Raw genomic sequence first — 27,805 nt, 5'->3', positions numbered from 1 at the left:
AGGCTTGTTCTGGGGTCCGAAGGAAGCATTCTGGAGGCGCAGCGTGGGGGGGGGGGCGGTTGTAATTTGGTCACTTTCTAGTTGGTCTGTTTCTGAAATGACAAGCCTGTGTGTGTGTGTCCACAGGGAGACCCTGGATTCTGAGAACGCCATTCCCCTGCGCTTAGCTGCTCAGGAGGCCATGTGGCAAGTACCCCACCCCTCTCTGGGCCCCACCCCGAGTCGGGGAATTCTGTGCCACCCCAAATCTTCCCCCAGGGCCCCACAGGCTGCTCTGCCCCCTCCTGCCCCAACCTGCCAGATCCTGCAGCTTGGGCCAGCCTGCCCCTTGGGCCCCACAGAGAAGAAAGACCCAGGAACCCCCCAGGCTGGGTCCCATGGGATGGGAACTAGGTGTGGCTTCCACCGGCTTCTTCCAATTCCCACTAAGATCCAAGGTGGGAGCCGGCTGAGCTGAACTGAGGAAATGGAGAACTCTGGAGGAATTCTGGGGTACGAGGTGACCCAGAGGCATCCAACCAGCCCCTATGGTCCCCTGCCTGGGCCTACTGCTGGGTCCCCACTCCCCAGCGTTACCCTTACTTCCCAGGAGTTGGGTGGTGAACAATCTGACCCCCCCCGCCCCCAATCATATGACTTGGGAAATGTTGGGAGTGGGGGGAGAAAAACGGCCCCCAAAGCAATGCCCACACAGGCCTGTGTGTGTGTCTCCACAGCCAGAGGAGGGTCCTCTGGCTCCAGAACCCCTCGCGCCATGGCACCATAGGGGTGGCCGTGGTGGCGATCTGGCGCCATCGGCCTCTGTCCCATCTTGGAGAGGGTGAAGTGGCAGTTAGGCATGCCCAAGGAGGCTGTCTTGGCGGTAGAGGGCACCCCGCCCCTCCTTTGGTTAGTTTTGTTCCTGGCCCCCCACCTGGGCACAAGGCCAGGCCCCAAGGCAGGGCCCCGTCCTGGGGAACAATGCCTCCGTGTTTCTCCCGGTGGAGGGGAGGCCGGTGGAGGATGTGGTGGGACAGACGCAGGCAGGGAAGGAGGGAGGGATCCAGGGAGGGACTCTATCCCAGGGAGACTCCAGTAGCTGGGGAGTTTCCCAGAGCCCCTGGGTGGGTGGGGGATGGGGATGCTGGGAAGCCAGAGCCGGAGGCAACCTTGATCCAGGGACCACCTGGACTGGGGTGGGAGGCTTCCATGGCAGCAGGAGAAGGTTGGATGGGATAAAAGGAGGGACTTCCTGGGGCTGGAGAAGGCACTGAGGGACTGGAGGAAGTGGGGATTGGTGTTTGGCAGGAGGCCAGACGCCCAGGCCCGTGCCTCCCAAGGAAGGGTACATACACAGCACAAGTATGTCCTCCCTCTGGCGCCATTTCTCCCCCCCCCCCCTTCCCCATCTCCCCTGCCCCTGCCCACGGCCTCCAGCGTTTCTCTTCCTGCGCAGGGGCAGGACTTTGCCAAGAGGGGTTTGGGGGTGCGAGGGGCATTAGGACCCCTGCTTCTGTCCTTCCTCCCGCAGGGAGAGCCTAAGCTTAAAATCTGGGGCTGCTTCTCGAGTCCAGGACCCGGAGGGGGGAAGCTGGGCTGGGTTCGGGGGCCCAGGTGGAGTCGGGACAAGGAGGGAGAAAGTTGGGGCTGAGTTGGGGGACCAGAGAGAGAAAGTGGGGGCGGACCGGCTCCGGGGGCACATGACGGCGGCGCCCGCCCCGCCCCGCGCCCGCCCCCTGTCCGGCCCGGGGGGAGGAGACGGGAAGGTTTTAAAAGCGATTCGGCCCCGCGGCGGGCCGGCCAGTGAGTGGGATGGAGCCGGGCCCGCGACCGACCCCGGCCCGTCTCGGGTCCGCCGCCCGCCCGCGTCTCTGCCGCCGGGCCCGGGGCGGCGGCCGGAGCCCCGAGTGCCGGCTCCCCTCCCCCGCGGGTGAGTCGGGGAGGGAACCGGGAGGGAGGCGGCGGCGCCGCGGCGACGGCGGCAACTTTTCTGCGCCGGACTCGTGGGCGGAGTGGGGGGGGTGCGCCCGGCGGGTCCCCAGCGCTTGGAGAGGGGGAGGGCGCCGCCCCGCCGCCGGTGGCTGTGTGTGTGTGTGGGGGTGGGGGGTGCAGCGGGGATCGTGCATCTGGCGGCGGCGGTGGCGGCAGAGTCCCGGGGCGCCCCCTACGGAGCGGGGGAAGGGCAGCCCAACATTTACCCCCTCCCCAGGAGACCCCTGGCCACTCCCCCCACCGGAGACCCTTGAGAGCGTGGTGGGGAGGGCGGGTCCCATAGTCACGGGGGCAGGTCCAGGTGGGCCGGGAGTCAGCGGCAGGGTGGGAAGGGGGAGGGCATATGCCCGGGCTGGGGTGGGGAGGGATGGATACACACGGGTACCTGGGCTCCTAGGGTGCCTCTCAGGGCTTTGGTGGGGATGGGGCTGGAGGAGTGGGTGGGTGGGGGTCTCCCAGAGTTCCGTGGATGGCGGGTGACACGGTGGTTCAAGCTCTTGACATGTGGGCCAACGAGTGGAGGGAAGGCCTTCCATTGAGCAGATGGGCTTGGGGGCCCAAGGTGTAGCCCCAGCTTGGTGGAGATTGGGGCACCCCTCCTCTCCCTCTTGGCTCCTCCGGGCCCAGGAGAGAGGAGCTCATTCAAGGCTGCTTAGGAAGGGGGCCAGGTGTGGGAGATTCCTGGAGGGATGACTCCCCAGTCCTGTGCCCCGCGAGCGGCCCGCAGTCCTCATGCCCTTGGGCTGCAGGCCCCTGACTAAAACCTGAACCTTATATTCTAGCCCCACACTGACCTCTGACCCCAGCACTGGACTTGACTGCCACCAGAGCCCCCAGCCCTACACTGACTTGCCTATTCAGCCCAGCCAGGCCCAGCCAGACCCAGTGGCCTCCCGAATGCCTTGAAGGTGCAGTTGGCTCTCCTGTCACCTGCCCCGTTCCTGCCCCAGTCCTAACCAGCTGCTCGCTCATGATGACGGGTGCCGTGTGAGGTTAAAGCTGGGGGGCGGTGTGGGACCCCTGGCATGAAGGCTGTCCTCTGGCAGCTCTTCCCATGCCGGCCGGAGCTGGAGGGCAGTACCCGACAGGTGCCCCGGCTTAGTGGCGAGGTGATGTGGGACACACCCTGTCCGCTCGCCCACGCACCCTGCCCGGGCCGGCCCCTGCGCATGTGTTCACACGCCGCAGTCCCAGGAAGGCACGTCCTGGGAAGGCACGGGCCCTGGGGCCTGGTGCCAGCTCCGTCCTAGCTCCCAGAAGGGCACCCGTTGCCCTCTGCCCTTGCAGGATGTCCTCTGGGAGCTCCTTCGAGACCCCAACTGGCAGGCCTCGTCTGTGGGCCCAGAGGGGGCCCTAAAATAGCTGCCGGCCTAGCCCAGGGCTGGCACGCGGAGCACATGCCTGACAGGGCGTGTCCAGGGGGGTCGGGCCTGTCTGTGCTAGCCCGGCCTCCAAGTCTCTGCAGACCCTTGCTCGCTGGAGAGAAATCTCGGAGGCGGATGCTCCAGGGGTCCTGCCAGGGCCCCCGTACCGACCTCTGCCTGTTGTAAGTGGAGGCCAGATGTTCTGCGCTGGCCGCAGCTGCTGAGCAGCCCCTGTCGCTACTGCAGTCCCGGGGTAACTGGCATCATGGTCCGGGTGGGTGTAAGTGGGGTGACCTGCTTCCTATGGGCCCAGGTGGCACTTGGATATACCTTAAAGCATTTTTTCAGAGTGTGCCCTTCACCTTGGGAAGCTGAGCGGAGGGGCTCTGTTTTCGGTGAAGAATACTGCTGGGAACCCTGGGTGGTCGCAAAAAGACACCTTCCTGCCCCTCGCTGGGCTGTCTGGCCAGCCCTTTTCCACTCTGGATACGCTTTCTGCCAGGAGCAGACCTGGCTTTCCTTTAGATTTGCTGCATGACCTTGGGCCCGGCCCCGAATTCCTCTGGGCCTCGGTTTCTCCGTCTGTAAATGGGGAGCACCAGAAAACAAGCGGAAGAGAGTGCATTTCCCCTCCTTGTCGCGGGCGCTCGCCTTCAGATCCCTTTTGGGGCCCCCTGGCCACCTTCCCTCCTGCCATCAGGTGTCCTGGGTGGACAAGGAGATGCGTTGGAAAAGGCTGGTCAGCTGGAGAGGTCGTACACGGAGGGCAGCGGGCGTAGGCGTGTGGGAATCCTTGGGCAGAGAAGGACGCCGCCATGCTGGGCACGGCTGAGTCACGCTCCAGCAGCGCCTTGCCCCAGGGTGCTGGAGCTGGCGCCACCCTGGGTGTGGTCACTGAGCTGTGGCCCTGGGCAGAGCAGGCCTGGGTGGTCTGGGATGGGGGGCCTGGGTGGTGAGCGGCCAGGAAGCTGACTTCTGAGACTTGAAGACCTTTGGCCTTCCCCTGGCCTGGGTCTGGCATCACCATCCAGGACTGTGGTCACCCACGCCCTTAGAATGCCTTGAGGATCCTGGGGACCCCTCAGCCTTGGGCCTGGGAGTCCTGGGGGTGCCGAGGAAGGAGGACAAGGCCCAGAAGCCCGTGATTCGCCTCGAGGCTGGCGGCCTCCCTGCAAAAGGCAGGCCAGGGCTACGATGGGGACGTATGGGGACAAGGCAAGAGGTGAACATGGCAATAGGGTGTGCCCCTCAGTTAAGGGCTCTCGGTGTGGATGTTGGGGGGGGGGGCCCTGGGAATTCCGTGACTGATCCTAGGGGGATTGAAGTTTAAGGCAGGGGTTGGAGTGTGGTGTGGTGTGGCTGGGCACAGTGGGGGCTGGGATGTGACTTGCACGGTTCCCCTATTTATAACAAGTGATTCAGTCCTCACTTACTCACCCCTTCCTGGGCCTGCCCCCTCCCCCCAGCCCTGGGTGGGCAGTGGGGGCCCACCCACTTGCCACTGTCCTGCCTGCCTCCACCCAGGTGCCAGCCTCTGAGCGTCGCCCATCGGGATGGTTGTTGACGGTTGCTGTGTTGGGATCAGGGTAACGGATGGGGGGCTGGTGGTCAGGCGGCACTTGGCCGAGCAGCCCAGGTTGGCGGCTGGCTCTGGGCCCGGCCCAGGGAGCCTCTGCGGAGAGTCTAGGCCCATTAGGCAAAGCGTTAGTGACAGGCTGGGAGGGCGGGCGGTGGCGGGCAGGGCGGGGCCTGCAGCCCTTGGTATTTTCCGATCCCAGCTGCTCCGAGAGGGTGGAAAGTATTTGGGGACCAGGCTTGGGGGCGGTGGTGGTGGCGCCCCCGGCGGAAGCTGCCCCTGATTCATTCTTGGAGCATGGGGTTGGGGGGTGGTGACAGTAAGCCTGCCTGCTTGTGTCTCGTGCCTCCACGCCCTGTACTCAGGCATACATACATACATCCGTGTGGTTTGGGGCCTGCTCTGCTCCTCCGGCCCAGGGGCCCATCTTCCCCCCACGCCTCCAGCTGCCAAGGACTTGGCCCTCCCTGGACACCCATCTCCCATGAGCCTGAGAGGCACACCTTTGGTAACAGGGGTCCCGGCTCCTGGGCACCTGCACAGCAGCGCCCCATCCATGAGAGACCCAGGCCTTTTGTGCCTTTGGGGATGGGGAGTGGCCTTGGCCCTGGCCTGGGGCTCTGTGCAGGGGAAACCCCACAGGAAACGGGCCTGGCCAAATGGCCGCCCTTCCCGTTCTCGTCCCTGGGACACGAATGTGCTGTCTCACTTCCGGAGGCGGCCCAGGGAGGCCGGCCGCCCTGCAGGGCCTTGTCTGCTCCCAGTTGGTGCCCCCAGACCCTGAGGGGACAGGGCTGGGGCCTGATGGGAAAGCCGGTGGCCACTGTATGTGTGTGTGTGTGTGTGTGTGTGCGCGTGTGTGCCCCTGCGTGCGCCTGTATGAATGGGAGGGGTCGGGGAACAGAGCAGGACATCTCTTAACACCTGTCTCCCAGTGACGGGCGCCACCATATGTGGGTGCCAGGGTCCCACCAGTGTTTGGAATCTTCACTGCCACCGTCTTTTCTGTTTCTGCCTGATGATGACAGCATGGCCCCATTCTAATTACATGTACCACTTGTGAGATCCTTACCACGGCATTATCTCTGCTTTATGGATGGGGAAAGGGAGGCCCAGAGGGGTTGAGTGGCTTTCTAGGAGTCACCCAGCTAGGATGCTACAGAACCAGGGTTCAGAGCTGCCCAAACTGGCTCCAGAGTTGGGGTCTCCTGGCCAGAGGGCTCTTATCATTAAGGAGAGCTCCGTTTACGACGCACAGGCTGGCTTCATGGGCTTGTGATCATGCAGTTCACGGGGTCTCCCCTGCTCGGAAGGACCTGAGCTTGGGCTAATGCTCTTCTGTCAGCGTCTTGAAATTCGCAAGTTGTGAAGAAGGGACCCCGCAATTTCATTTTGCACTGAGCACTGACAATCGTGTAAGGCGGTCCTGGTGCCGGGTGCTTGTGAATGACATACGCTCTTGGTGAAACCTCCCAGTGCTGTGCGGTTGAGGCCCTGGGCTGTTATACAGATGGGGAAACTGAGGCTTGGAGGGCATTTGGGAAACTGCAGAGTGGAGATTTGCACCTTGGGCCTGCGTCCGGTGCTCTGGGGATGTGTGTGCCCACGGGAAGAGCTGGGTACCCGCTGTCGGCATCCGCTCTGATGGGGTGCAGGCTAAGGCTTGGCCACTGAGGAGACGGGGCCACGGGAGGGGGGAGAGGCCCTGGTGGTTTCCTCCTGCCCTTCAGTCTTCTAGGAAGTGGCGCCAGCTGGGGTGAGATCACTTCCTCACCCGCCTGCCCGCCACCCCATCGACTTCCTCTCCTCATGGCCCCGTTTAGCCTGCCCAGGGCTTACTGGGGGGGGGGGGGGCGGGAAAAGGGGGGGAACCTGGCTCTGGAAGTCCCTGCAGCCCTCTTAGCTCAGAGGGATCCTTGGAGCATCTCTACCTCTCCGGGCCTGGGCCTGAGCGTGTGGCTGCGGTGGGGGCGTCCAGCCTGGTGGTCCAGCATTCCCTTCAGCCGCCGCCGTGTGTGGGGACAGGGCTTCCCTACCAAGCCTCAGCGGGGACGTGGAGCATAGATGTCTTCAAATCTCATTTACCTCCTTTGCTCTCTCTCCCCCCCACCCTCAGGTGCCAACCTCCGGTCCCACCCGGTGCCCCCCAACCCCTGTGCCATGGCCGGCTGGGGTTCCTGGGGATGGGATTTGCTGCCTGTCACAAATCACATTGCCAGGGATTTCCAACCGACCCTGAGCCCTGCCTCTGGGGCTGCCGCCACCGCCTTCGCTGCTGAGGACGCTGCCCGGGGATAGGGCCGGGGATGGGAGGCCGAGAGGCCCCCCGCCCCCTGCTGCCTGCGTCTGGCCTGGGGAGCAGGGCTTAGCTGCTTGTGAGCAGAGTCCACACCAAGTCGTGTTCACAGTGGCTAAGTTCCGCCCCCCGGGACCCCGCCTCCTCTGGCCCTGCCGCCTGCCTGTCCCACTGTCCGGGCCTCCCTGGGCTCTGCCTCCCGTGCCTACTGAGCTGAAACACAGTTGATTTGTGCAGACTGGCTCAGTTCAGCAGGAACAGGAGTCGAGCCCCCTCGAAGCCTGTGCAGCCTGCCTTCCTCGGGTGGGCTGATTCCTAGGGGAAAAGCTGAGGACCCAGACCCAGACCTATGTTGGGCGGAGGGACTTGGGGGAGGGGCAATATAGCCTGGAATGGGGTGGGTGGACCCAGCTGTCTGCTGTAGGCGCCCTCCCCCAACTCCGTACTTGGGGGTCCTGCCCCCTGCACAGTCCTACTTCCGCTGAGGCTGGACAGAACTCCTAGGGAGAATGGGCAGGTGGGTGGGTGGCCCTCCCACTAGAAAGGGAAGCCATCTGGGTCCCTATCCCCTCCCAGTAACCCTCCCAGCCTGGAGCCTTGGCCTTTTCTCTCCCAGGCCTGGTGGGACGTGGGCCAGGCCTGTACCTTCCTTCCCAGCAGCCAGTTACTCAAGAGGAAGCTGCCCTGGGCCCCCAGACCGTTAAATGCCAACTCCGGCTTCCGGAACCAGGCTGGCCTGACCTGAGTGTGCCTGGCCTCTTCTCCCTGAACCCTGTGGCATCCTAACTTTGGGGGTGTGGGGAGAGCTGTCACACTCTCCGGGCACGTGGAGCAGGGAGCAAGGTCCCTTGTGGGCCCAGAAAGGACACAGATGGGCCTGTTGAGTCCGCCGGTGGCCCTGCAGTGCACGTGCTAGTGCAAGACCGGAGACCGTCCAGTATCAGATGGGATGGACCCTGAGTGCGACCAGGCAGAGAGAAGCCCCCTAGGCTGTCAGGGCTGGCCCAGGGTACCCTTTCACCCAGGGATAGGGGCATACTTCAGCTCGGGGCAGGGTCTGTGCTGTGTGTTGCTGCTGTCCAATTAAATAAAACCTGCCTCCTACCTCATTCCTGAAGGTCTGGTAGTTTGTGATTTACTCCCTCCTGTCGCTGGAGTTTTGGCTTTTCAGGTGGGGAGGACCGATGGGCTTGAATTTACTGTCCCTGCACCCTGAACTCCTGACTTCCCAGGATCCCTATGCCTGTCCCACCTGTTGTGAGGAAGGTCGCAAGTTTAGTCACACAGGGCAGAGAAAGCTGGAAAGGTGACCTTGAGGGATGTCCTAGGATGGGGGCGGGAGGGAGGGGTGACTCTCAGGGAGGGCTGATGCAATGGCAGGGAGAGCTGTTCTAGGAAGAATCTAGATGGGGGTCATAATGAGGAGTACCCCAAGCCCAGGGCCTATTGAACCCAACCTCAGGTGGCAGTGGGGGGTGACCCCGAGGGAAACTCTGGGCAGAGATGGCTGGGGCCCGAGGGTCTTGAGCTGGTGACATTTGGGGGTGGCGGAGAGATAAGGGAGAATTCAAGCCTCAAGTTAGACTTGACCTGCTGGTGTCCGAGAATGCTGGCAGGGAACTCGTGCTTGAGGTGTGTGTGGGTTACGAGGGAATCCCCGGGCCCAATGGGGACATTTTTGGATGACTTTGAGAGCTGAGGGGCATAAGAAGGGAGCCCCAAGTCCGAGGACGGCATTTGTAGGCAGCTGAGACTGTAAGGGGTGAAGCAAAGGCTCGGCACCGAGCCTGCCCCCTCTACCCTCAATCACGCCTCTAGGCGGCGCAAAAGAACACGCCGGCACATACCTGCGGGAACGGGGGAGGCGGGGCAGATGGGCCCGTCTCCAATGGGCCCTCTCGGGCAGAGGGCAGTGCCACGAACCAATCGCTGTGCCCAGCGCTGCCGATGCCCCGCCCACGACCGCGCGCGCGCTGTCTCGGCGCCCTCTGGCGGTCAGCTCCACCCAGCACTGCTCTGTACCCCGCCTGGCCGCGAAGCCCGTCCTCGCTTGCCCCGGCCCTGACAGTGACCCAGACACACTTGTTCATCTATCCGCCACACCCTAAAGACAAGGGGGGGGGGGGGGGGGCGGCGTCCTGCTTCTCAGGAAACTAGAGAAAGAAGGCAACCGAAGGCCTTCTTTGCGGCCCCCCAGTCGGCTCACTCCATTTGGGGACTGGAAGCCTCCACAGCGGCGTAGGAATCCAGACACGCCCAGGCCGCGCCCCTCGCTGACCACACCCACCTGCATTTCTCGCCGACGCCAGAACCCGCCCACCAAGGCCGAGTCGAAGCCCGGGATTCCTGTCTTGTGTGTGTCTCCCCCACCCAGGTGCACCCAGCACCTGTCTGGGTCCCCGCTTTCAGCAACTTGGAGACAAGTACCTCCAACATTGGTGTCTGGAGGCAGGGCACCCCCTAGTGGCCATTCCCAGCAGTTCAAGGGCCATGCTGTCCGAGGTGGGCAGGGTCAGTGGCTTCACCATGGTACTGATCAGGCTCTGCCTTTCCTTACGCTTTGGAACCCCACTATTCTCGGAAATGATATTCTTCCCGACTCGTAGGGCCACTGTGACACGTGTTGTAACAGGTGACAGGTATAAAGCTCTCCTCTTGGGGCTTGCCCAGCTCTCAGCCCTATTATCTACACTACTGCGAACGGACGAAACCAGCAAGCACTCCCATTCCACCCCTCGCTTGAAGTTGTGCCGGGAGCAGCCAAGGCTGGAGTTTTTCTGTCCAGGGATCAGGTGGTCCTGGTTCGGGGCGGGGGGGGGGGGAAGGGGACACACCTCAGTCTCAAAAGCTGTGTTATTAAAAAAAAAGAAAAAGAAAAAGAAAAAGGAAATACAATATACGGTTCAATAAATAGAAAAAAAGTTACAAAATGACATGATTTTGTCCTTAATTACAAGAGGAGAAAAGACAGAAGGGGTGATTGGGCTGGGACACTCTCCCTCTTCCTCCCTGGGCCAAGGTGGGAAAGGGAGACCCAAGAGAGTCAGCAGCTGAGATTGAGACACAAATAGAAAGGCTAAATGAAGGGAAATAGGGAAAGGGAGAGAGTAAGATGAGGGGAGGAGCAGGGACACAGAGCAGGAGAAAGAGAGAGCCAGAGTCGGAAATGCCAGGATGCCAACCTGTCTCCTTTCCAGATCTGGGGCGGGGAGTCCCTGGCTCTCCTGCGCTCGTCTCCCCTCCCCCCCCCCCACCAGGTTTGGAGGACAGTGTGAGCCTGGCTCAGTTCCTGAGTTGTATCCAGTGACTAGCAGGTAGGGGGAGGGACAGTAGTGACCCCTTGAGCCTGCCCTGGGACCTTGGCATCCTCGGGAATGGGAGTCCTGGCCGGAAGGGGGTGAGGTATGTGGCTGAGGCCTGAGGCCTGAGGCCTCTTCAAATCCTTCAGTGGGAATGAGCCATTGGTCCCAGCTGGGCAGCCTGGAGGAGGCCCTGGGATGCAGAATGGGGCCCCTGAGGCGGTGAGGGGAGGGTACAAAAGGAGATTTAGATGCCCTAACAGGAGTCCCCTGGCCACCCAGAGTGGGGTGTGGGGCGGTCTGCTACGCTGGCTTTAAGAGCCACTTTCTGGAATGTCCCGCCTCGAAGCTCCCACCCCCACCCCCAGTCCAAGCCAGGCCTGCCTGTCTGGGGAGGGAGAGCTTGCCTATTGCTTTTGGGGTGCCCAAGGCGGGGTCATACCAGCTGCCCAAGCACACACCCCCTTCCGGGCCCCTGGGTGGCGGTATGGCTTCTGATCCTCACGTCTCGCACTCTCTTGCACACTCCTAGGCACGCGTGTGGCAGGAAGTCACCCCCCCAGCAGGCCTCCAGGGGATGGCAGGCAAGATCTCCCAGCTCCAGCCGGGCTCCTTCCCTGACTTAATACTGAAACGCCACGTGGGCCTCCAGTGCCGAGGCCCTGGATGGGGCGCTGGTGCCGCGGAGGCCGGGGTGAAGGGGGCCGCAGCCCCTCAACCGAAGCGCTCCCGCACCAACAGCATGAGCTTTTTCTTGCCCTTGTAGGTCTGTTTGAGGTTCTCCAGGAACTGGGCGAACTGCAGGTGCCCGTCAGGCGCCAACAGGAAGGTCTCACGGGCCTGGCCTAGGAACTCGATGAAGTCACCGTAGTGCCGCGGGCTGATGTGCGTGAGGCGCGAGTGGCTGGTGGCGATGTAGGCCGCCACCGCGGCGTCCAGGAGCTGGCAGAGCGGCGCCCGGTCAGCGCCCAGCGGTTTGGCGGCCCGACGGGCCCCCAGGGGCCCCAGGCCAGGTGCCGAGAGGGTCCAGCGGCGCAGGATGTCAGAGAGCATGGGGGCGCAGTGGATGCTGCGGATGATGAGGGGGACGATGGCAGAGAGCTCGTGGCGGCCCAGCGAGTGGCTGAGCGAGCAGGCCCAGAGCACATCGTTGACGGCGGGGTGGCTGTCCTGGTTGAAGGCGATGCTGAGCTGCGCCAGGGCCAGCGTGGCCAGCTTGTACGCCCGCAGTGGGAGGCCGCGGTGCTCCATGTAGCGGGCCACGGTGAAGAGGTGGGCGTGGCCCAGACCGCCGGCCGCGGCGTCCAGCACGATCTGGTAGGCCGCCTCGAAGGCCGCGTGGTTCTTCTCGCACAGGGTGAGGGCGGGCAGGGCACAGTTCTGCGGGTCTTTCATGGCGCACTGCAAGGCCAGGGTCCGCGCACAGGCCCAGAGCTCCTCCCTCCGGGGCGCATCCAGCTGCAGCCGCGACAGCGTGGCGTGCGTGGTGCCTGTCACCGCCACGATGGTGGCAGCCTCCACTGGTGTGAATAAGGAGTACCAGTTCTGCATGATATTCATCAGGGCCTGGGGGCCTGGGGGGAGGCAAGAGGGCAAAGCTGGCCGGGAAGAAGGGCGGGGACTCCCAGGTGCGGGCACGGGTTTGCCCTGATGCGCCGTCCCCACCACCCAGGGCTGAAGACACAACCCCTCTGCCGCCACCCCAAGCCTGACGGAAGCCGCACCCCACCTTTCCAAAGGAGCGGGGAGCAGCGGGGCTGGGTGGGGAGAGGGCACGCTTTGGAGCCGCTGTCCCTTCTCCAAGCCACTTTAGCCTGGCCAGCTTCTGGGCCTCTGTCCAGCTCTGTCCCCCCACAACCCCCATCGCACCAGCCTGGCCCTGAGCTCGGGCTGGAGTCAGGGCAAAGGCCCGGCCTCTCTCTCATGCCTGCCTGCCGCCATAGGGAGACAGACGGCAGGTTCACTGGGGGACTCTCACCAATCTCTGTGGCACAGCTGACCAGCCAACGCACCATCTCCCTCCGCCTCCAGGTCATGGTGTTCAGGGTCATCCGCATCACCTGCAGCGTGGGAGGGGACAGGGAAGGGGATCAGGGATCCTGAGGGGCCCAGGAGACTCGGAAGTTAAGGGCTGAATCAGTGAGCCACACAATCTGGACACGTGGCCTGGCCTCCTGGGGCCTTGGTTTCCTCGTCTATAAAATGGGGATTAAAGGGGCGCCTGGGTGGCTCAGTCGGTGAAGCGTCCAACCGCAGCTCACGTCATGATCCCGCAGTTTGGGGTTTGAGCCCCGCGTGGGGCTCTGTGCTGAGAGCTTGGAGCCTGGAGCCTGCTTCGGATCCTGTGTCTCCTCCTCTCTCTGCCCCACCCCTGCTCATGCTGTCTCTCTCTCAAAAATTAAAATAACAGAAACACTAAAAAAATAAAATGGGGATTAAAAATAGTATCTACCGCACAGGGTTGTTCTGAAAGTGCGATTTTACTCAGGTAAAGCTCCTGCACAGTACTGGTTGCTTCAAAGCGCTCAGCCCAACGCCAGCCATTACTGTTACTGTTATTGTTGGTGTTATTCTGAGGCCCCACGGAGCCTACCCCAGGCAACCAACCAACCTGCCCCTTCTCTCTAGAAAGTTCCATGCTCGTGTCAGATTTCCCCCTGGAGGCCCAAAGCACCTGCCCCACAAGTCCCACCTTCCCTGCTTGCCTCTCCCCCCGGCTCCCTCCCCAAGTCCTGTCTGGGGGCTCTGCCTTCTGAAGGCTCCTAAACAGTGTGTCACCTCTCTAAGGGACCCCTCTCTGCTCTCACCTCCCACATACCCCCTGCCACGGCTCCACTCCCCCACAGGAGGTTGTTCTGTTCGGGGCTAATCCCGCCTTCTGCAGCCCCCCTGCTTGCCACTTCTGGGAAGGTCCCAACCCATCCTGCAAGCCTGCCCCCAACTGTTCCCTATCCTCCTATTTTACTTCGCAAGCACTCTGAGGCCCCGCCCCCTCCGGGTCCCACACCCTGCTTTTGACTCCTCACCTCCAAGCTGCACCCCTGCTGGCCTCTGACTTGCCCCAGCAGGACAGCCCTTGCCCGGACGGCCCCTGGGGATGGCCCCAACTCGCAGGCCCGGCCTCGAAGACCTCAGACTCAGAGGTGGCTCCTCACCTTCAGGACCCTCCCCCGGGCCCCGCCCCCTCCGCGGGGACCTTTCCTTCCGGGCCGGTTCCCAGCAAGCCCCGCCCCCAAGCAGGCTCCTTATTGGCTCTGCTCCCTCAGCTTCAGCCCCGCCCACCCAGGGGCCCCAGCCTCAGGCACACCAGCCCCAGGCCCCACCCCAAGCCCAGCACCCTAGGCTCTGCTGCTTTTTGTGGCCCACCGGCTCACCTGCGGGACCCGGGACCCGCATCCTTGTCCTCAGTCACACCTCCAGAAGTGGACTGTCACCTTCAGACTCTGCCACACAGTCCCTCACTCATAAGCCCACCCCAGCTGGTGACCATTCCCTCATTGCCAGACAGGGCTCCTCGCGGCCCCGCCCCCAGAGGTGTCGCCCACACGCAGGCGGGGCCTCAGGCAGCCTTCCCCTCTCCCCCCCCCCCCCCCACCCCCGACTCCCGCCCACCTGCAGGCCCAGTTCCAGCGCAATGCCCAGCAGCGTGGTGTCCGGGGGCGCGCTGGCAGGGGTGGCCGTCTTGCAGGCGTCCTGGGCCAGCTTGAAGAGCAGGGCAGGCGAGTGGATGTTCTGCTGGATGGAGCCCAGCACCGCATGAAGCCACTTGGGGTCTCCTGGGGTGAGGGAAGGAGGAGGGCAGGGTCAGCACACCTGGCACCAGACCCTGCTGCCGCCTGACCTGTTCACACAGCTTCCTCCCCACTAGGTGCACCCGTGTGAGGAGGGAGAAGCACCCGGCAGTGGTTCCGTAAAGATCCAGACCACTCTTGGTACTCCCTCACCCAGCGGGACAAAGCCACAAAAGGACCCCTAATTGTCAAGGGCATTGATTCTGGACCCAGAGCGCCAGGGTCCCAATCCCTGCCTTGCCATTCACTAGCTGTGTGATGCTGAGCAAGGCACTCCACCTTTCTGTGCCTTGGCTGCCCCATCTGTAAAATGGGTTAAACTAACACTATGCTACCTGCCTCACAGGATGGGGAGCCCACACTGGAAAAGCTTTGACAGGGCAGGAGCTATAGAAATGTGAGCTTTTATTGCTGTTATTGTCACCGGCCCCGATCCTCTAATTCTGTCGCCCCACTTTCAGCCACACGGGCCTCCTCTGTTCCTCAAACATACCAGGCACAATCTAGCCTCAGAGCCTGTGAGCTGGCTGTTCCCTCTGCCTGGAATGCTCTCCAGGCCTGGACTGCACCCTCCCCAGATTCATGGTGAAGCCCGGATCCCCAGGATGATGGTATCTGGGGGTGGGGACTTCCAGAGGCACTGGGTCCTGAGGGTAGGGCACCGTGATGGCATAAGTGTCCTCCTGAGAAGAGGAAGAACTTGGAGCTCTTTCTCTGCCAAGGGAAGACACAACAGGAAGGTGGCCGTCTGCAAGCCAGGAAGAGAGTCCTCACTGGGAACCGACCAGGCTGGCACCCTGATCTCGGACTTCCAGCCCCCAGAGCCGTGAGAAAATAAACGTCTGTTGTTTGCGCCCCCTGGTCTGTGGTTCTGTCATGGAGGCTCCAGGTGACTGGGACAGCAGATACCGGCCATAGCTCAGTCCTCTTGGCTTAAGCATTAGCCTGCTTTAGGCACTTCTTCCTCTCTTGCTTACTGAGTAACATAACTGTTTACCTTGCGCGTGGTCTGCCTGCCCCCACTAGAACGTAACATCACAGGGCGCGGGATTCGGAACTGTGTTGTGTGTCCCTAGCACCCGGGGCACTGCCTGGGCCATCTAGGAAGTGCTCAAGGAAAACTGAAATCTGATGAAGGAGTAAAAAGGAGAGGGGAGGCATGACAGAAAGGAGGAAAGAGAAGGCAGAGGGGGACAGGGGGCAGCCGCTGTCCTCACCCTTGGCAGCTGTCAGCATGGCAGAGGCCAGCTCGCATTGGCGGGTCTCCAGGTGGCCAAGGATGAACCAGCGGGGGAAGCGGTTGCTCATGATGGAGTCCAGCGGGTTGGGGTGAGGTTCTCTGGCTGGAAACGCGGTCTCCAGTACAGGCAGCCTGGGGCAGGGGACGGGGAGGGGGAGAAGCGCAAGATGTTCACTAAAGTACTGCTGATACCCTTCACAGTTGATTAAATAAACGATACTCTATTCATATGCCAGGGCCAATAAAAATGTGAGGTTATTTGTGTCCTGATGCGGCCCGTTAGCCTTTCTGTCACCCCTACTCTGTTCCAGGTACCGTTCCCCTCAATGTCCCTCAAATACAATGAGGCACAGTCCGACCTCAGGGCCTTTGCACATGCTGCTCCCTCTGCCTGGAACACTCTTCCCCAGACATCCTTATGGCTTCTTCCTCACCTCCCTCAAGTCTTTGCTCAAATATTTTTCAGTGGGCTCTTCCGTGACCCCCCCCCCCCCCCCCGCATCGTGTGAACTTCCCACTCCCAACTCTCCCAGGGCTTCTTTGCTATAGGTCACATCTGACACACAATATAGTTTACCTATATATTTTTTTAATTTTAAAGTTTATTTGTTTTGAGAGAGAGAGAATTCCAAGCAGGCTTCATGCTGTCAGGGCAGAGCCCGACACGGGGCCTGATCTCACAAATGGGGAGATCATGACCTGAGCTGAAATCAGGAGTCAGACACTTAAATCGACTGAGCCACCCGGGCCCCCCTATTAATTTCTTGATTGTCTCCCCTGCCCTAAAACCTCAGCTCCATGAAGGCGGGCATTTGTGACTATTTTATTCACTGCTGCATATCCAGCAGCCAGAACAATGCTGAGCACACAAATGTTTGGGGGAGGACTTTACGTGCCCACTACGGCATATTGTTAACCGGCTCGCTCTCTATAGATGTAGTTTATATTTAGAAAGTTCTTCTAAGTTGTCAGATGGGATCAACAGCCCGGAAGAGGAGTCAAGACTATTCTGGTTTCAAATATTACTGAAGTTTCCTCAACATGTGACTCTGGACACACTTTAAGTGTGTGTATGTGTAAAACGGGGGTCAACATACTTACTTCTCTAGGTTGTCAAGATTACACGAGGTAATGTGAGGCGTGGGTTTGGACCAGGGACCGGCACCGTTTCTTTGCACGAGTCTGGACAGCCGGTATTTTTGGCTGTGCAGGCCATTTGGTCCCTGTCCCAAAAACTCTGCCACTGCCATGTAAATTAGCCACAGACGATACATAAATGAATGGGCGTGGCTGCGTGCCAATAAAACTTTACTGCTGGACACTGAAACCTGAGTTTCGTATACTTTCCATGGGTTGCAGAATATTCTTTTGTTTTCAAACACTTAAAAATGTAAAAACCATTCTCGTCTCCTGGGTTGTACGGGAACAGGTGGCAGGCTGAATCTGGCCCGTGGGCTGTTAATTTGCTGGGTCCTGCTTAGATATCCACAGCTCTTCAGAGATGATTCTTTCCAAATATTCTGGAAAGATGCACCCTAAATGGGATCGTCTGAGATTGGGGACAGACTGCACTTTATTTGTTGGGCATGGCTTAGTACACAGAGGGCCTCTAAAAATTCCGCTGGGGCTCCCGGGTGGCTCAGTCAGTTGTGTCCAACTCTGGATTTTGGCTCAGGTCGTGAAATCAAGCCCCATGTCAGGCTCTGTGCTGAGCGTGGAGCCTGTCTGAAATCCACCCCCCCCCCCTCTCTTTCCCTCCCCCTCCCTCTGCCCTCCCCTGCAGGCACTTTTTCTCTAAAAGAAAAAAAAAAAAGTTGCAGGTGCAAGAAATACAGGATGCATCATGGGTGTAAAAGGAAGACCAACTTTCAATTTCCAGACCATGGGTTTGCCGAAATCTTGATTCTTGTGGGTTAGATAAGAAAGTGGTGACACGGCTCGCCTAGGAAGAGATCTGGGTAGGTTGGGACGAAAATGTCTAGAAAAGGACTCTGAATTCTGTGCCGTGTGGATATCTCTCAAATTCAAGATCATAACACCCATGCATATTTAATAATCAAAAGCACAGGGCAACCAAGCTGCCAGCGTGAGGGAGACGGAATTAAGCAGGCTGTGAGTTCAGGCGGGAGGACGGGGCTCCAAGGGCGCCTCTCACCCTCCAGTCCGGCCCGGTCCCCTGGGCCAGTCCCCAGCTGCCCCTTCTCACCTCATGGCTCGCAGCGCGAGGCGGTAGGCCAGGTCAGGGTCGTGGGGCAGCAGCGCGGTGAACAGGTAGCGGGCACAGGTGTGCATGGGCACGCTCTCCCGGAAGAGCACCTCTCCGAAGCCACTGAAGGGACCCGCTGCAGGGGCATGCTGAGCTCAGCCCCCAGGTGAGGGCTCGTCTCCACCCCTCCCCAGGCTCTGAGTAGGGGGTAGGCTGGCCCCAGGACAGAGGGGCAGGGGCTGGGGGTTAAAGAGGTCGCGGAGACGGGGGTGCAGGGCCGAGTCCGAAAAGCGCAGGAGAATCCGAAGAGGAGACCCGGCCTCCCCCTTGGTAGGAGGCAGGACTCAGATACGAGACGGGGCTGCACCCGCTCCAGGGGCGGGTGGGGGCCTCAGAAGGCAGGGCCACGGGCAGAGCCAGTGAAGTCCAGCTGGGCATCAGGGACCAGGCTCCTCGACTCCAAGGTGGGAGAGGGGCAGCGCCTCAGAGGCCACAGCGGCTACTGGCTGCCGGAACTTTCTCGGGAGCAGGGCCAAGGGCCGGGTCTCACCTTTTAGGCGCTGCCTGCCGAGCTCGGAGCGAACTATGAGGGCCGAGAGCGAGAGCCGGGTCTCGAGATCCGGCAGCAACCGGCCACCGCAGGTGGGGGGCGGGACCCCGCCTTCAGGAGCGGGCTGGGGGCGGGGCCTCACCTTCCAGCAGCAGCCCGGCCTGTCTGCGCAGCACCTGCACCAGCCGCTCGTCCAGCTCCACCTCCTCCAGCAGGGCCAACAGCTGCTCCTCGCTGCGCACCACCTTGTCTTGGGCGTACAACCCCTCGGGCAGGGCCCGCTGCTGCCCCAGGCCCAGCAGTGCCACCTCGAGGGCCAGCGCCAGGTAGGACTCCCCAGGGCTCCCGGGCACCGGCACGTGCTGGTAGGCCACCTTCCGCTTCTCGGGGCCCGAGTCTGTGGGACACGGGTTTCGGGCTTCAGGACCCGCTTCCTGGGACCCCAGCGGCTCTTCACCTCAAGCGGGGGGCCTGGGGGCTTAGGCTTAGGGGGAACCCAGTGGCTCCCAGCTCTAACCAGACACTTCCTACCAGCAGACAGTAGGTCTATGGTGGCCTCGCGGTCAGGAGAAGCGGGGTCTACGGGCTGCTGGCACCGGTTAGGGGGTGTGGCCAAGGATAAGGGTGCGGCCCTACTTTCTTTTCTCGGGGTGCTGGGCCGGGGAGGGTGGGGGGATGCCCCTCTTCCTCCCAGGGGCCCCAGTGTAGGCACCTGGGTAAAGGGCGAGGGTTTCCTCCTCCAGGCGACAGGCCTCCAGGAGCGCCCTGCAGAGGCAGCCAATAGGGTCCAGGGGGTGGCCCACCCAGCCTTCCGTGTTGGTGATGCACGTGTTCCCTTTCTGCAGCAGCTCTGCAGGCAGTATGGGGGGGCTCAGTGCCTGCCCCTCCACAAGCCTAGTGTGTGTGTGGGGTTCTGCCCTTGAACCCCTAGCCCGGCCTCCCAGCGCCTGCCCACTGCCCACCCACCCGGCAGCCATCTTCTCTGCCCCCTGAGCTCTGTAGCAGCCCTCACCTCCACAGCCTTGGCCTCCTGTCCCACAGCCAGACCTAGGCCTGGCAGGTCACAGGATGAAAACTGGGTGCTTTCTGAAACACCTAACCGGTGCCATTCTCCTCTTCTTAATCCCTCCCATCATTTTCCATCTCACCCAGCTGTCCCGACCCCACGTGGCCACCTGCCCCATCCGAACGCCCATTCTCCGATCTCCTCCCCCTCCTGCCTCTGGGATCCTGCCCATGTTGTTCTTCTACCTGAAACGCTGTCCCTCCCTCCTGTTCCCCTGGAAAACCACAATACATCCCTAAGATGTACAGCTCTCAGTGGTTCTGCGGCAGGGCGGGGTTTCTCTGTGCCTCTAGGCCAGGCCAGAACTCTGCCGGGGTCCCAGGTCCCCCAGGTTCCCGTTATACCCTGGGCTCAATTTCCTGATAAGTTGCCCTCCTGCCTCCCCATAGCCAGTCCACAAACATGTTCTTTTTTTGGCCCATACACTGTGGCTTTTTTTGGTCCCCCTAATACGAATTTGAATTTGGTGCCCATGTTTAAAAAATTCAGTAAATGGGAACACGTGGGTGGCTCAGTTGGTTAAGCGTCCAAATTCGACTCAGGTCATGATCTCACTGTTGGTGAGTTTGAGTCCTGCACCAGGGTCAGTGTGGAACCTGCTTCGGATTCTCTCTCTTCGCCTCTCTCTGCCCCTCCCCTGCTCACGCGCTATCTCTCTGTCTCTTAATAACAAATAAACGTGAAAAAAAAAATCAGTAAATTTGCACATCATACAATCCAGATTTCTGGCCTGTCTTGAAAATCTGGGCACACTGGGTCCACGTTCCTGAAAGACTTGTGGCTGGTGCACCCATCCTGTTCCACGGGAGCTGGAAGCTTAGAAACTACAAGTCCCAGGCTCCTTTGTGTGAGGTGCAGAGGCTGGGAAAGGATGAGGCTCTTCTGCAGCCTCCACGAGCAGGTGTGTGACTGTGCAGGGCACAGACACAAGGGCTTGCCAGAAGGTTCCGAGTGTCCTCCTGGACGCAGCCCACAGTGCAGCCACAGGCTGCTGAGCTCAATGTCAGCAGTTTGCTGTAATCCCTGTACTTTGGAAGTTCAGGTTCTTGAGCCTAAGCAGTGGTATCCCTGACTCTTAATGCTGCAGCCCTTCCAGTAGTTTTGTGAGGCCTCAATCCCCTGTATTAAATTCTTTTCGGTTCCCGACACCTTCGACTGATCTGGCTTTCCCGGTGGGACCCCGAGCGGTACCCACAGATGTCAGGGTTGCCACAGTGCCCAGCAGTCGGCATTTGTGTCTAGAGCCCCAGGGTAGTATGACAGTCGTGGCACCCACCTTTTTTCTGCTGCTTGTAGCTTTCAAGCTGATGCCGTCGCTGCAGCCGGAGTGAGTTGACTATGGCCCCTGCCAGCCGCAGGGCCTGACGGGGGTATCCATGGGCACGCAGGGTGTCCACACGGGCGCACGCGGTGGGGAAGGGCTCACCCAGCCACAGTGGGCGGCCCTGGGGGTCAAAGGTTGGCTTTTCACCGCCCATGGTGCCTGTGAGGCTGGGGCCGTAAGCGTCGCTGGCCAGGATCCTCTGCAGGTGAGTGTCGCTCCAGTGCAGCGACCCAGCCTGCAGGGCGCGGCCGAAGACGGTGTGGCGGGAACCTCTAGCGCCCACCTCCTCTTCCTCCTCCTCCTCTGGGCCTGCAGGAGAGGCGCCCAACATGGCCTGGTAAGGGGGCCTAGCACTCGGGGCTGAGGCCAGCTCCCCTGACTGGGTGCCAGCTGGGGACTAGACTCTGGGCTCAGTGATGGCTCTGTTGGAGGAGCTGTTATAGCCCTTCATGCCAATGGACAATGGAGGTGGAATAACTGTCCGTTGGTCTCTCTGTCCGTTCTGCCCCTTCCCTGGACTCCATTCCTTTCTCTCTCCGTCTCTACCCCCACCCCCATTCCTCACTTTCTCCTCTCTCTCTTCCTCCGTCCCTCCATCTTGACTCTACCTGTCTCTCTCTTCTCAATAGCTTTTTTCCTTTTCTCTCTGTCCCCCCACCCCTGCCTCCATGGCCAGGAGAGCAGCCCAGAACTATAAGCGTCTTAAACATTTCACTTCCTGTGACTCAGGCTGCCTGCCACCCCTGCCTGGGCACTCCCTCCCTCCTGCTGGCAGGGGCTGGGGGCCCCTCTGCTCTCCCCCCAGAGCACCGTGATGGGGAGACTGGGCACCAGGCCAGCTTTTTGCAGGGGGAATGGCAGGGACCGCTCTCCTACCTCGGCTGAGGGTCATGGTGGGCTGCAGGCTGGGCTCGTCAAAAGAGTAGTTGCCCTCTTCCAGCGGGCACACGTCCAGCTTGTCCCACTTGCCAAGCAGCTGCAGCCAGCTCACTCGCTCCTCTGGTCTGCAGTGGGGGCTCAGGACGACACACACCCACAGGGCCCCTGGGGAGGGAGGGCAGGTGGTCAGTGTGGGCACGAGGCAGGCTCAGCGTTCATGCCAATAGGAATGGGCACACACCTGTGGAGTGCCTAGTGCGTGCCGGGCACTGGTCTCTGCTGACCCCTCATCTCCAGCCTCTGAGGTTGCAACTGATAGTCTTTTCACCTTACCGCCCAGAGACGTAAAAGCAGTTGCTCAAGGTCACACAGCTGGGAAGTCAGGACTGGAACCCAGACTCTTCCTCTTCTGTTTGTTTTTTTTTTTTTTCCCTATAGCACTTATCACCATCTGTTTACAGGGGTCAGCAAACTACCGCCCGTGGATAAAATCGAACCCGCCCCCTGGTCTGAACGGCCCGCGAGCTACGATTGACTTCTATGTTTTCAAATGGTGAGGGAAAAATAAATCAGAAGAAGATTTTGGGACCTGTGAAAATTACGTGAAATTCACATAAATAGCCGCTGTAAACAAAACTGTATTGGGACGTTGCCACGCCCATCTGGTGATATGTCAGCGGCTACTTTTCCACGACAACGGTCAAAACTGAAGCTGTGACAGAGACCAGTGGCCCACAAAGCCAAAGCCACAGACAGTCGCCCTTATGGAAAAGGTGTGGTCAGAGGGGTTGGTAGTATCTGATAGGATCTTATAGTGTTCAGTGTCAGCTCCAAGAGGGCAGGTATTTAATCTTTGTTTTCTGCTGCAGCCCCAGCACCCGGTACAGTGTCTCTTACATCAGAGGGGCAAATGAGCAGAGAAAGGATTCAGGGGCCAGACCCTAATGTCAGGGTGGGCAAGACCTGGCTGCCAGGGCCGCCGCGGGGGCGGGAGCCCCGGGTCCAGTGCGCCGCCTCGGAATAGGCCTTACCCAGCTCGTCCCACAGCTGCCGGCACTTGTCGGTCATGCCAGCGCCCTGCTGCCGCCACAGGGCCAGGCGCGGGTCCTGCAGGAACTGCTCAGTCATGAGGATCAGCATGCGCGCCCCGTTGGAGTCCCGCATGCGCAGCATCTCCCGCACCTGTGCCGGGGATGGGGGTGGGGCGGGGTGGTGAGGAGGGGGCGGGGCGCCGGCACCTCCCGGTCCCCGGCCCCGCCGCGCCTGCGCAGCACCTTGCAGAACATGGAGCGCAGCTGCTGGCTGGCGCCGTAGTAGCCGCCGTTGGATAGCAGCTGCTTCACCTGCTCCTGGATCTGCTCCTCGTCCAGGTGCCAGCAGTTGGCATCCTCGATGCCTGCGCCCGCTGTGGGGTCTGGGGCACCTGCGGGGACGGAGGAAAAGTGAGGCCGGGGTTTCCAATCTTCCACCAACTCCCACCTGTCCACCACCCTGGGTCTACCTTGATCCTAATCAAAGCCCATCCCCCCTCACCGATGCGGTCAATACCACCCACTCCCCATTCACCTACATGATCATTCGCTCACCCAACACCCCACCATTCCCAACGGCCCAGCCATCTCCCTACCGTCCATCCTACGCCATCCTCTCCCAGCCCCCTGTAGCTCCGAACCCTCCCGGAGCTCACAACGCCTCCTGGTCTGTCTCCCACCCGACACCCACCCACGTCCACATACCCTTCATGCCCTCCACCTACCCACACGCAGGCCTGCTCCTGTGATCTTGGCGCACCCCCACCCGGGGGCTGAATCTCCCGGTTGGCTGATTTCCAACCATTCACTCATCTGCCCGGGGCCAGGTCAGATCCAGGATCTGCGCTTAACTGGGTGTGTGACCTTGACTTCAGGCCATGGCGCTCTCCCCACCCCGACTCAAGGATCCAGGGGACCTAAGGATTCCATGGCAAATGCCTGCCTCGAGGCCACCGAGGTGGCTGCAAGCTGAGGCCGCGCCGCCCCATCAGGCCCCCGGGTGCCCTCACCGTGCACCAGGTTGATCTCGGAGCCCAGCAGGAGGATCTCATCAGCCAGGCGCTGGGCAGTGGGCAGCACCTCGGTGTGGTGGGCGCTGATGAGGTACTGCACGAACTTCTGCAGCTGGTCTCGGTTCATCTGGGACAGCGTCTCAGAGATGGGCAGCCGCAGCTCCACCTGGCGGGCGTGCCGAATTCGGTAGAGCGACAGGGCCACCACGTGGGCGCAGTAGAAGAGGTCCCGGTTGTCGCAGCCGCAGCTCACAGATGTGATCTTGCAGCGGTCAAAGCTGATGGAGACGCGGTAGAGGCGCTCGGGCTCTCCGGGGCCCCCCGGCTCCCGGATGTTTCCGCTCAGGTGGAACCCTAAGACCAAAGTCAAACCAGCCGCCCGCTGTGTCACCCGGGAGACAGGGGTGCTGTCCATGGTGCAAGGCAAGACCCGGATGCAAATCCCCGCGGAGTGACCTAGAGCAAGCCACTTAACCTCTCGGTGCCTGGCTTCCTCATCTGTCAAATGGGAGTGAATAGTGACATCTTCCTCATGCCTTTGTGATGAGGATGAAACGAGCTAATGCTTGGTAAATGTTTAGAACACTCACTGTAGGTATATAGTAAGTCCTAAATAAATGCTGGCTCCTGTTCTAATTCTGAAGAATATTATAATGATGACGTTGAAGGTGGTTTTCTCGGCCCTTGGGTTACCGTGGATACAGCCTGGGCTCCGGGGGCCCTGTAACTTCCTGGGAAGATGACAGAGGCCTATGACACTTGGGGGTGAGGGGCTGATGTGGCAGGCGAGGGGCCAGGTCATCCCATCACCCCCTGCCCCTCCCTGGCCCCTGGGGAGCCCAGATGCCAGGCTTATCCAACTGGTTGGGCAGCTCAGGCCCCAGCCGGCCCTGGCTGCGTCACGCAGAGAGACAGTGGCACAGAAACAGTGGCTTCCTCATACCAGCTGAAGATGGCTGAGCCTGGGGTGGGCTGGGCCATGTCTGGGCAAGGGGGCCTCCAGGCTGCCAGGGTTCAGGGAGGACCGTCTTGGCCAAGCCCCTGCCTCCAGTTAGGAGAAGCGGCGCTCCCACATGAGAGGTGTAGCTTTCCAGGGTTTACCCGCTTTCTGGCTCGACCTCTACTTGTCCGCTCCTGAGCCCCGCTGCCTGAGGTCTAGAATCCTTTCACCTCTACTTCTAAACCTCTGCCCCCTACCCTCACCTGGACCCCACTGCCTGAGGCCTAAGACCACCCCTCACAGCTGATCTCAAGCTTCTACTCTAGGCCCCCACCTAAGCCTCGTTGCCTTAGGTCTGAGACCGCCAGACCTCTGGTGAGAGCTCCCCGAGTCCCTCTGCCTGAGGTCCAAGACTCCTTCTCACCTCTGGCTCTAGATCTTTGCCTCCAACCCTCACCTGGCCCCTGTGTCCTGAGGTCTAGGATCATTCTTACCTTTGGCTCTAAACCTTGGCCCTAAAGCATCACCAGGTCCCTCTGCCTGAGGTCTGAAACGTCCCCTCCTTCTTGTTTACAATTGCTCCTTGACGCCTGCCTCAGGAGCGTCCTGGCTGAGGCCCCCAGGACCACCTTTGCCTTTAGCTCAGAATCCCGTACCCACCCCCAAGTGGACTCAAAGCCTGAGGTCTAGGGCTTTTCATCACTCTGTCTCCACCTCTACCCCGATCCCCATAGTGGCCCTCCACCTGGGATCTAGAAATAGCCTCAGCCCTCAGCCCTTAGCTGGTCCTTGCTGCCTAAGTTCTGGGACCTTCCTTCCCCTGCTTTCTAGTTCACCATCCTTCCTCCCAGCCGCATCTAAGCCCGCTGCCTGAGGTCCAGGCAGATCTCTGATCCTTAGCTCACAATTTCTTGCATAATCCTTCCCGGGCATGGAAGCCAGACATCTGGAACCTCCCCTCGCCCTGGCCCAGGCCTCCCTCCACTCCCTCCTCCTCCTCCTCCTCCGCGCCTGCTCTGGACCTCCTGGCCTCCCCGGCAGGGGTGGGGGCCAGCACTCACCCACTTGCAGCACTCGGTCTACGGCCCCGCTCTGCAGCAGGTGCAGCCCGCGGGTGAAGGGCACCCGGGCATCATGCTCGCCCTCTGGGGGCTGGTAGCCCAGCGACGAGTACATACATATCTCCCGCTCACTGCGTGGGAACGACCAGAACACAATGCGCTTCTGGACCGGCTCTGGCACCCGGGAGAACCGCTCCTCAACCTGCGGGAAGGGCCGGTGGGTTAGAAACCCCGGCTCGAACCCTGGCTTTTGCCGCTCAGGAGTATGACTTTGGGCAAGTCACTTTGCCTCTCTGTGCTTGTTTTTTCAAATGTGATGTGGGGATGTTAACAGCACTGCCCTCCTGAGTATCACGAGGATTAAATATTCATTTACATATGTAAATACGTTTACAATAACTCCTGGCCTGTACTTAGTGTTCCAGAACTTTCTGCGACCTCCCTCCTGGATACCAGGTCCGGGGGTCCCGCTGTAACATAGACCCACCTCCAAGGCTTCGAAGGGGCAAGAGAAAGGGAGACAAAAGTGATAAGAATAGTGATCAGGTCTCCATTTTCTCAGCCTACACTGTGCTAAATGCTTTATGTATGTGATTTCCCATAATTTCCATAGCAACATCTCAAGTGAGACTAGTTATCACCCCATTTTGCAGCCTGGAGACTCTGAGGCTCAGAAGTGGGGTGAATTCACTTGTTCAGTCTCACAGCTGGCAAGCTCCAGCTACCAAGACAGACTCTGTTCTCAGTTTCCAACGGCCCACAGGAAGGGAGGGGTGTCCTCGTCACCCCGTGGGCTCTGGGCAGTGAACCAAGCCGATTGAGCCTGCGTTCCAATCTGGGCTTGCTAACTCACGGGCTTTGTGACCTTGCGCACGTTTCTCAACCTCTCTGTGCTCCAGTTTCCTCAAAGTGGGAGAGAGAACGACAAATCCCAGAGGGCTGCAGAGGATTCCATGAGCGAGAGTTTTCCTAGCACCAGGCCTGCCCAGGGCAGGTACGTGGGAGACCCAGAGATGGTTTAGGATTGTGAGGGGTGGCAACCTCCCAGAGCCCCCAGTCCTGGGTTTCTGGGGGAAGTGGGTGGGCCAGTGACTGGCCGAGGCCTTGGGGATGGTTTGGCAGATGACTAAGGAGGGATTTTTCCAGGCCGTGAATCAGAGCCTGCCCCCATCCCCACTTGGCGGCCCAGACTCATCAGTCCCGCAGACTTCCTAACTCTGGAGAGGCCAGGGAGCAAAGAACACCCCTCAAAGCCAGACAGAGGACAGAACCTATGGGGGCTGCAGAAGGCTTGGTCAGACCCAGGCCACACATCCACTCTCCAGAGGCCCACTCTGAGGCTGGAAAAGGGGACTCTAACCTCCCCAGCCCCGGGGCATCATGGCAGAGCCCTCAGAAACTACAGAGGTAGGGTTCCAGTGCACCTGTCCGGGTACTGTGACCCAGGCCTCGCCCTGCTGCTGATCCCCTGGAAGGACTGGGAGGGCTGGGGGGTCGGGGGTAGGGGCGGGGGCAGAGGGAGGGCGAGCACTGGGGAAATAGGGGGATGTGGGAGGGTACCCTCACCCTGGAGGGGTTGGGCAGCCCCAGGTGGGAGGTGGTCTCAGAGGGAGGGGGGGCAGGACCCCAGGGAAGGACCTGGAGGAGGACGGGGGTTCCCCAGGAGACAGGTGGGTTCTGGAGGCACGGATCAGAGACAGAAAGGAGTATCTTGAGGCTGGGATCTGTAGAAATGGGGGGGGGGGGGGTTCTACTGGGGGTGTGGGGCAGCGATCTGGGGTGTCCAAGTGGGGGCGGCTTACAGGAGTTGGAAAGAGGAGTGAGGATTGAATGGGGTGCTGAGGATGGGTGGGAAGAGAGGGACTACGGGGCAGGAGGAGAAGGAGAAGGAAGTGTCCTGAGCTGGGATCTAGGGCGCTGAGGGCATCTCTGTTCTTGTGGGCTGGAGGGCAGGGATGGCAAAAGGAATGGGGGCGGGTCACAGGGCTTGAAGAAGTGAAATGGGAGGATGAGGGGGTGTTTCGGGGCGGATTTAAGGATCCTGAAGGGGATCTCTCTCTGGGAGTGTCTCATGTGGGGGCAGGTCCGAGGCTGGGGGTTGGGCAAAGAGAGGAGAAGGCAAGTCGGAGAAGGGGCTGGGGGTGCGTCCCTGCCCCCCCCCCCCCCCCCCCCCCCCCCCCCCCCCCCCCCCCCCCCCC

General features: G+C 60.8%; 1 protein-coding gene and 1 long non-coding RNA gene across 2 annotated transcripts in view; one reads left to right on the top strand and one right to left on the bottom strand.

Annotated features, from left to right (window-relative positions):
- Window positions 1–1,529: 1,529 nt before the first annotated feature.
- LOC125929071 (uncharacterized) lies at window positions 1,530–10,102 on the top strand. The gene is made up of 2 exons (XR_007459798.1): window positions 1,530–2,879; window positions 7,028–10,102. It is a non-coding gene; the product is annotated as an uncharacterized LOC125929071 (long non-coding RNA).
- A 340-nt stretch (window positions 10,103–10,442) lies between these two features.
- The window catches only part of ZSWIM4 (zinc finger SWIM-type containing 4), a 17,910-nt gene continuing 547 nt past the window's right edge, over window positions 10,443–27,805 (bottom strand). Inside the window, exons 2-14 of the mRNA XM_049639973.1 lie at window positions 25,608–25,809; window positions 23,604–23,960; window positions 22,837–22,985; window positions 22,594–22,744; window positions 21,560–21,727; window positions 20,636–20,992; window positions 19,006–19,143; window positions 18,436–18,690; window positions 17,744–17,879; window positions 15,515–15,669; window positions 14,119–14,282; window positions 12,485–12,566; window positions 10,443–12,080 (exon numbers count right to left, since the gene is read on the bottom strand). Of these exons, the coding sequence (XP_049495930.1) occupies window positions 11,221–12,080; window positions 12,485–12,566; window positions 14,119–14,282; window positions 15,515–15,669; window positions 17,744–17,879; window positions 18,436–18,690; window positions 19,006–19,143; window positions 20,636–20,992; window positions 21,560–21,727; window positions 22,594–22,744; window positions 22,837–22,985; window positions 23,604–23,960; window positions 25,608–25,809 (3,174 nt within the window). The 3' untranslated portion in view covers window positions 10,443–11,220. The remainder of the gene's footprint in view (window positions 12,081–12,484; window positions 12,567–14,118; window positions 14,283–15,514; window positions 15,670–17,743; window positions 17,880–18,435; window positions 18,691–19,005; window positions 19,144–20,635; window positions 20,993–21,559; window positions 21,728–22,593; window positions 22,745–22,836; window positions 22,986–23,603; window positions 23,961–25,607; window positions 25,810–27,805) is intronic.

The sequence above is a fragment of the Panthera uncia genome, chromosome A2, assembly GCF_023721935.1.
Source record: "Panthera uncia isolate 11264 chromosome A2, Puncia_PCG_1.0, whole genome shotgun sequence".
In the NCBI taxonomy this organism is placed as follows: domain Eukaryota; kingdom Metazoa; phylum Chordata; class Mammalia; order Carnivora; family Felidae; genus Panthera; species Panthera uncia.
Note: the sequence above shows the minus strand (reverse complement) of the source record. Positions and strands in the feature narration are given on the sequence as shown.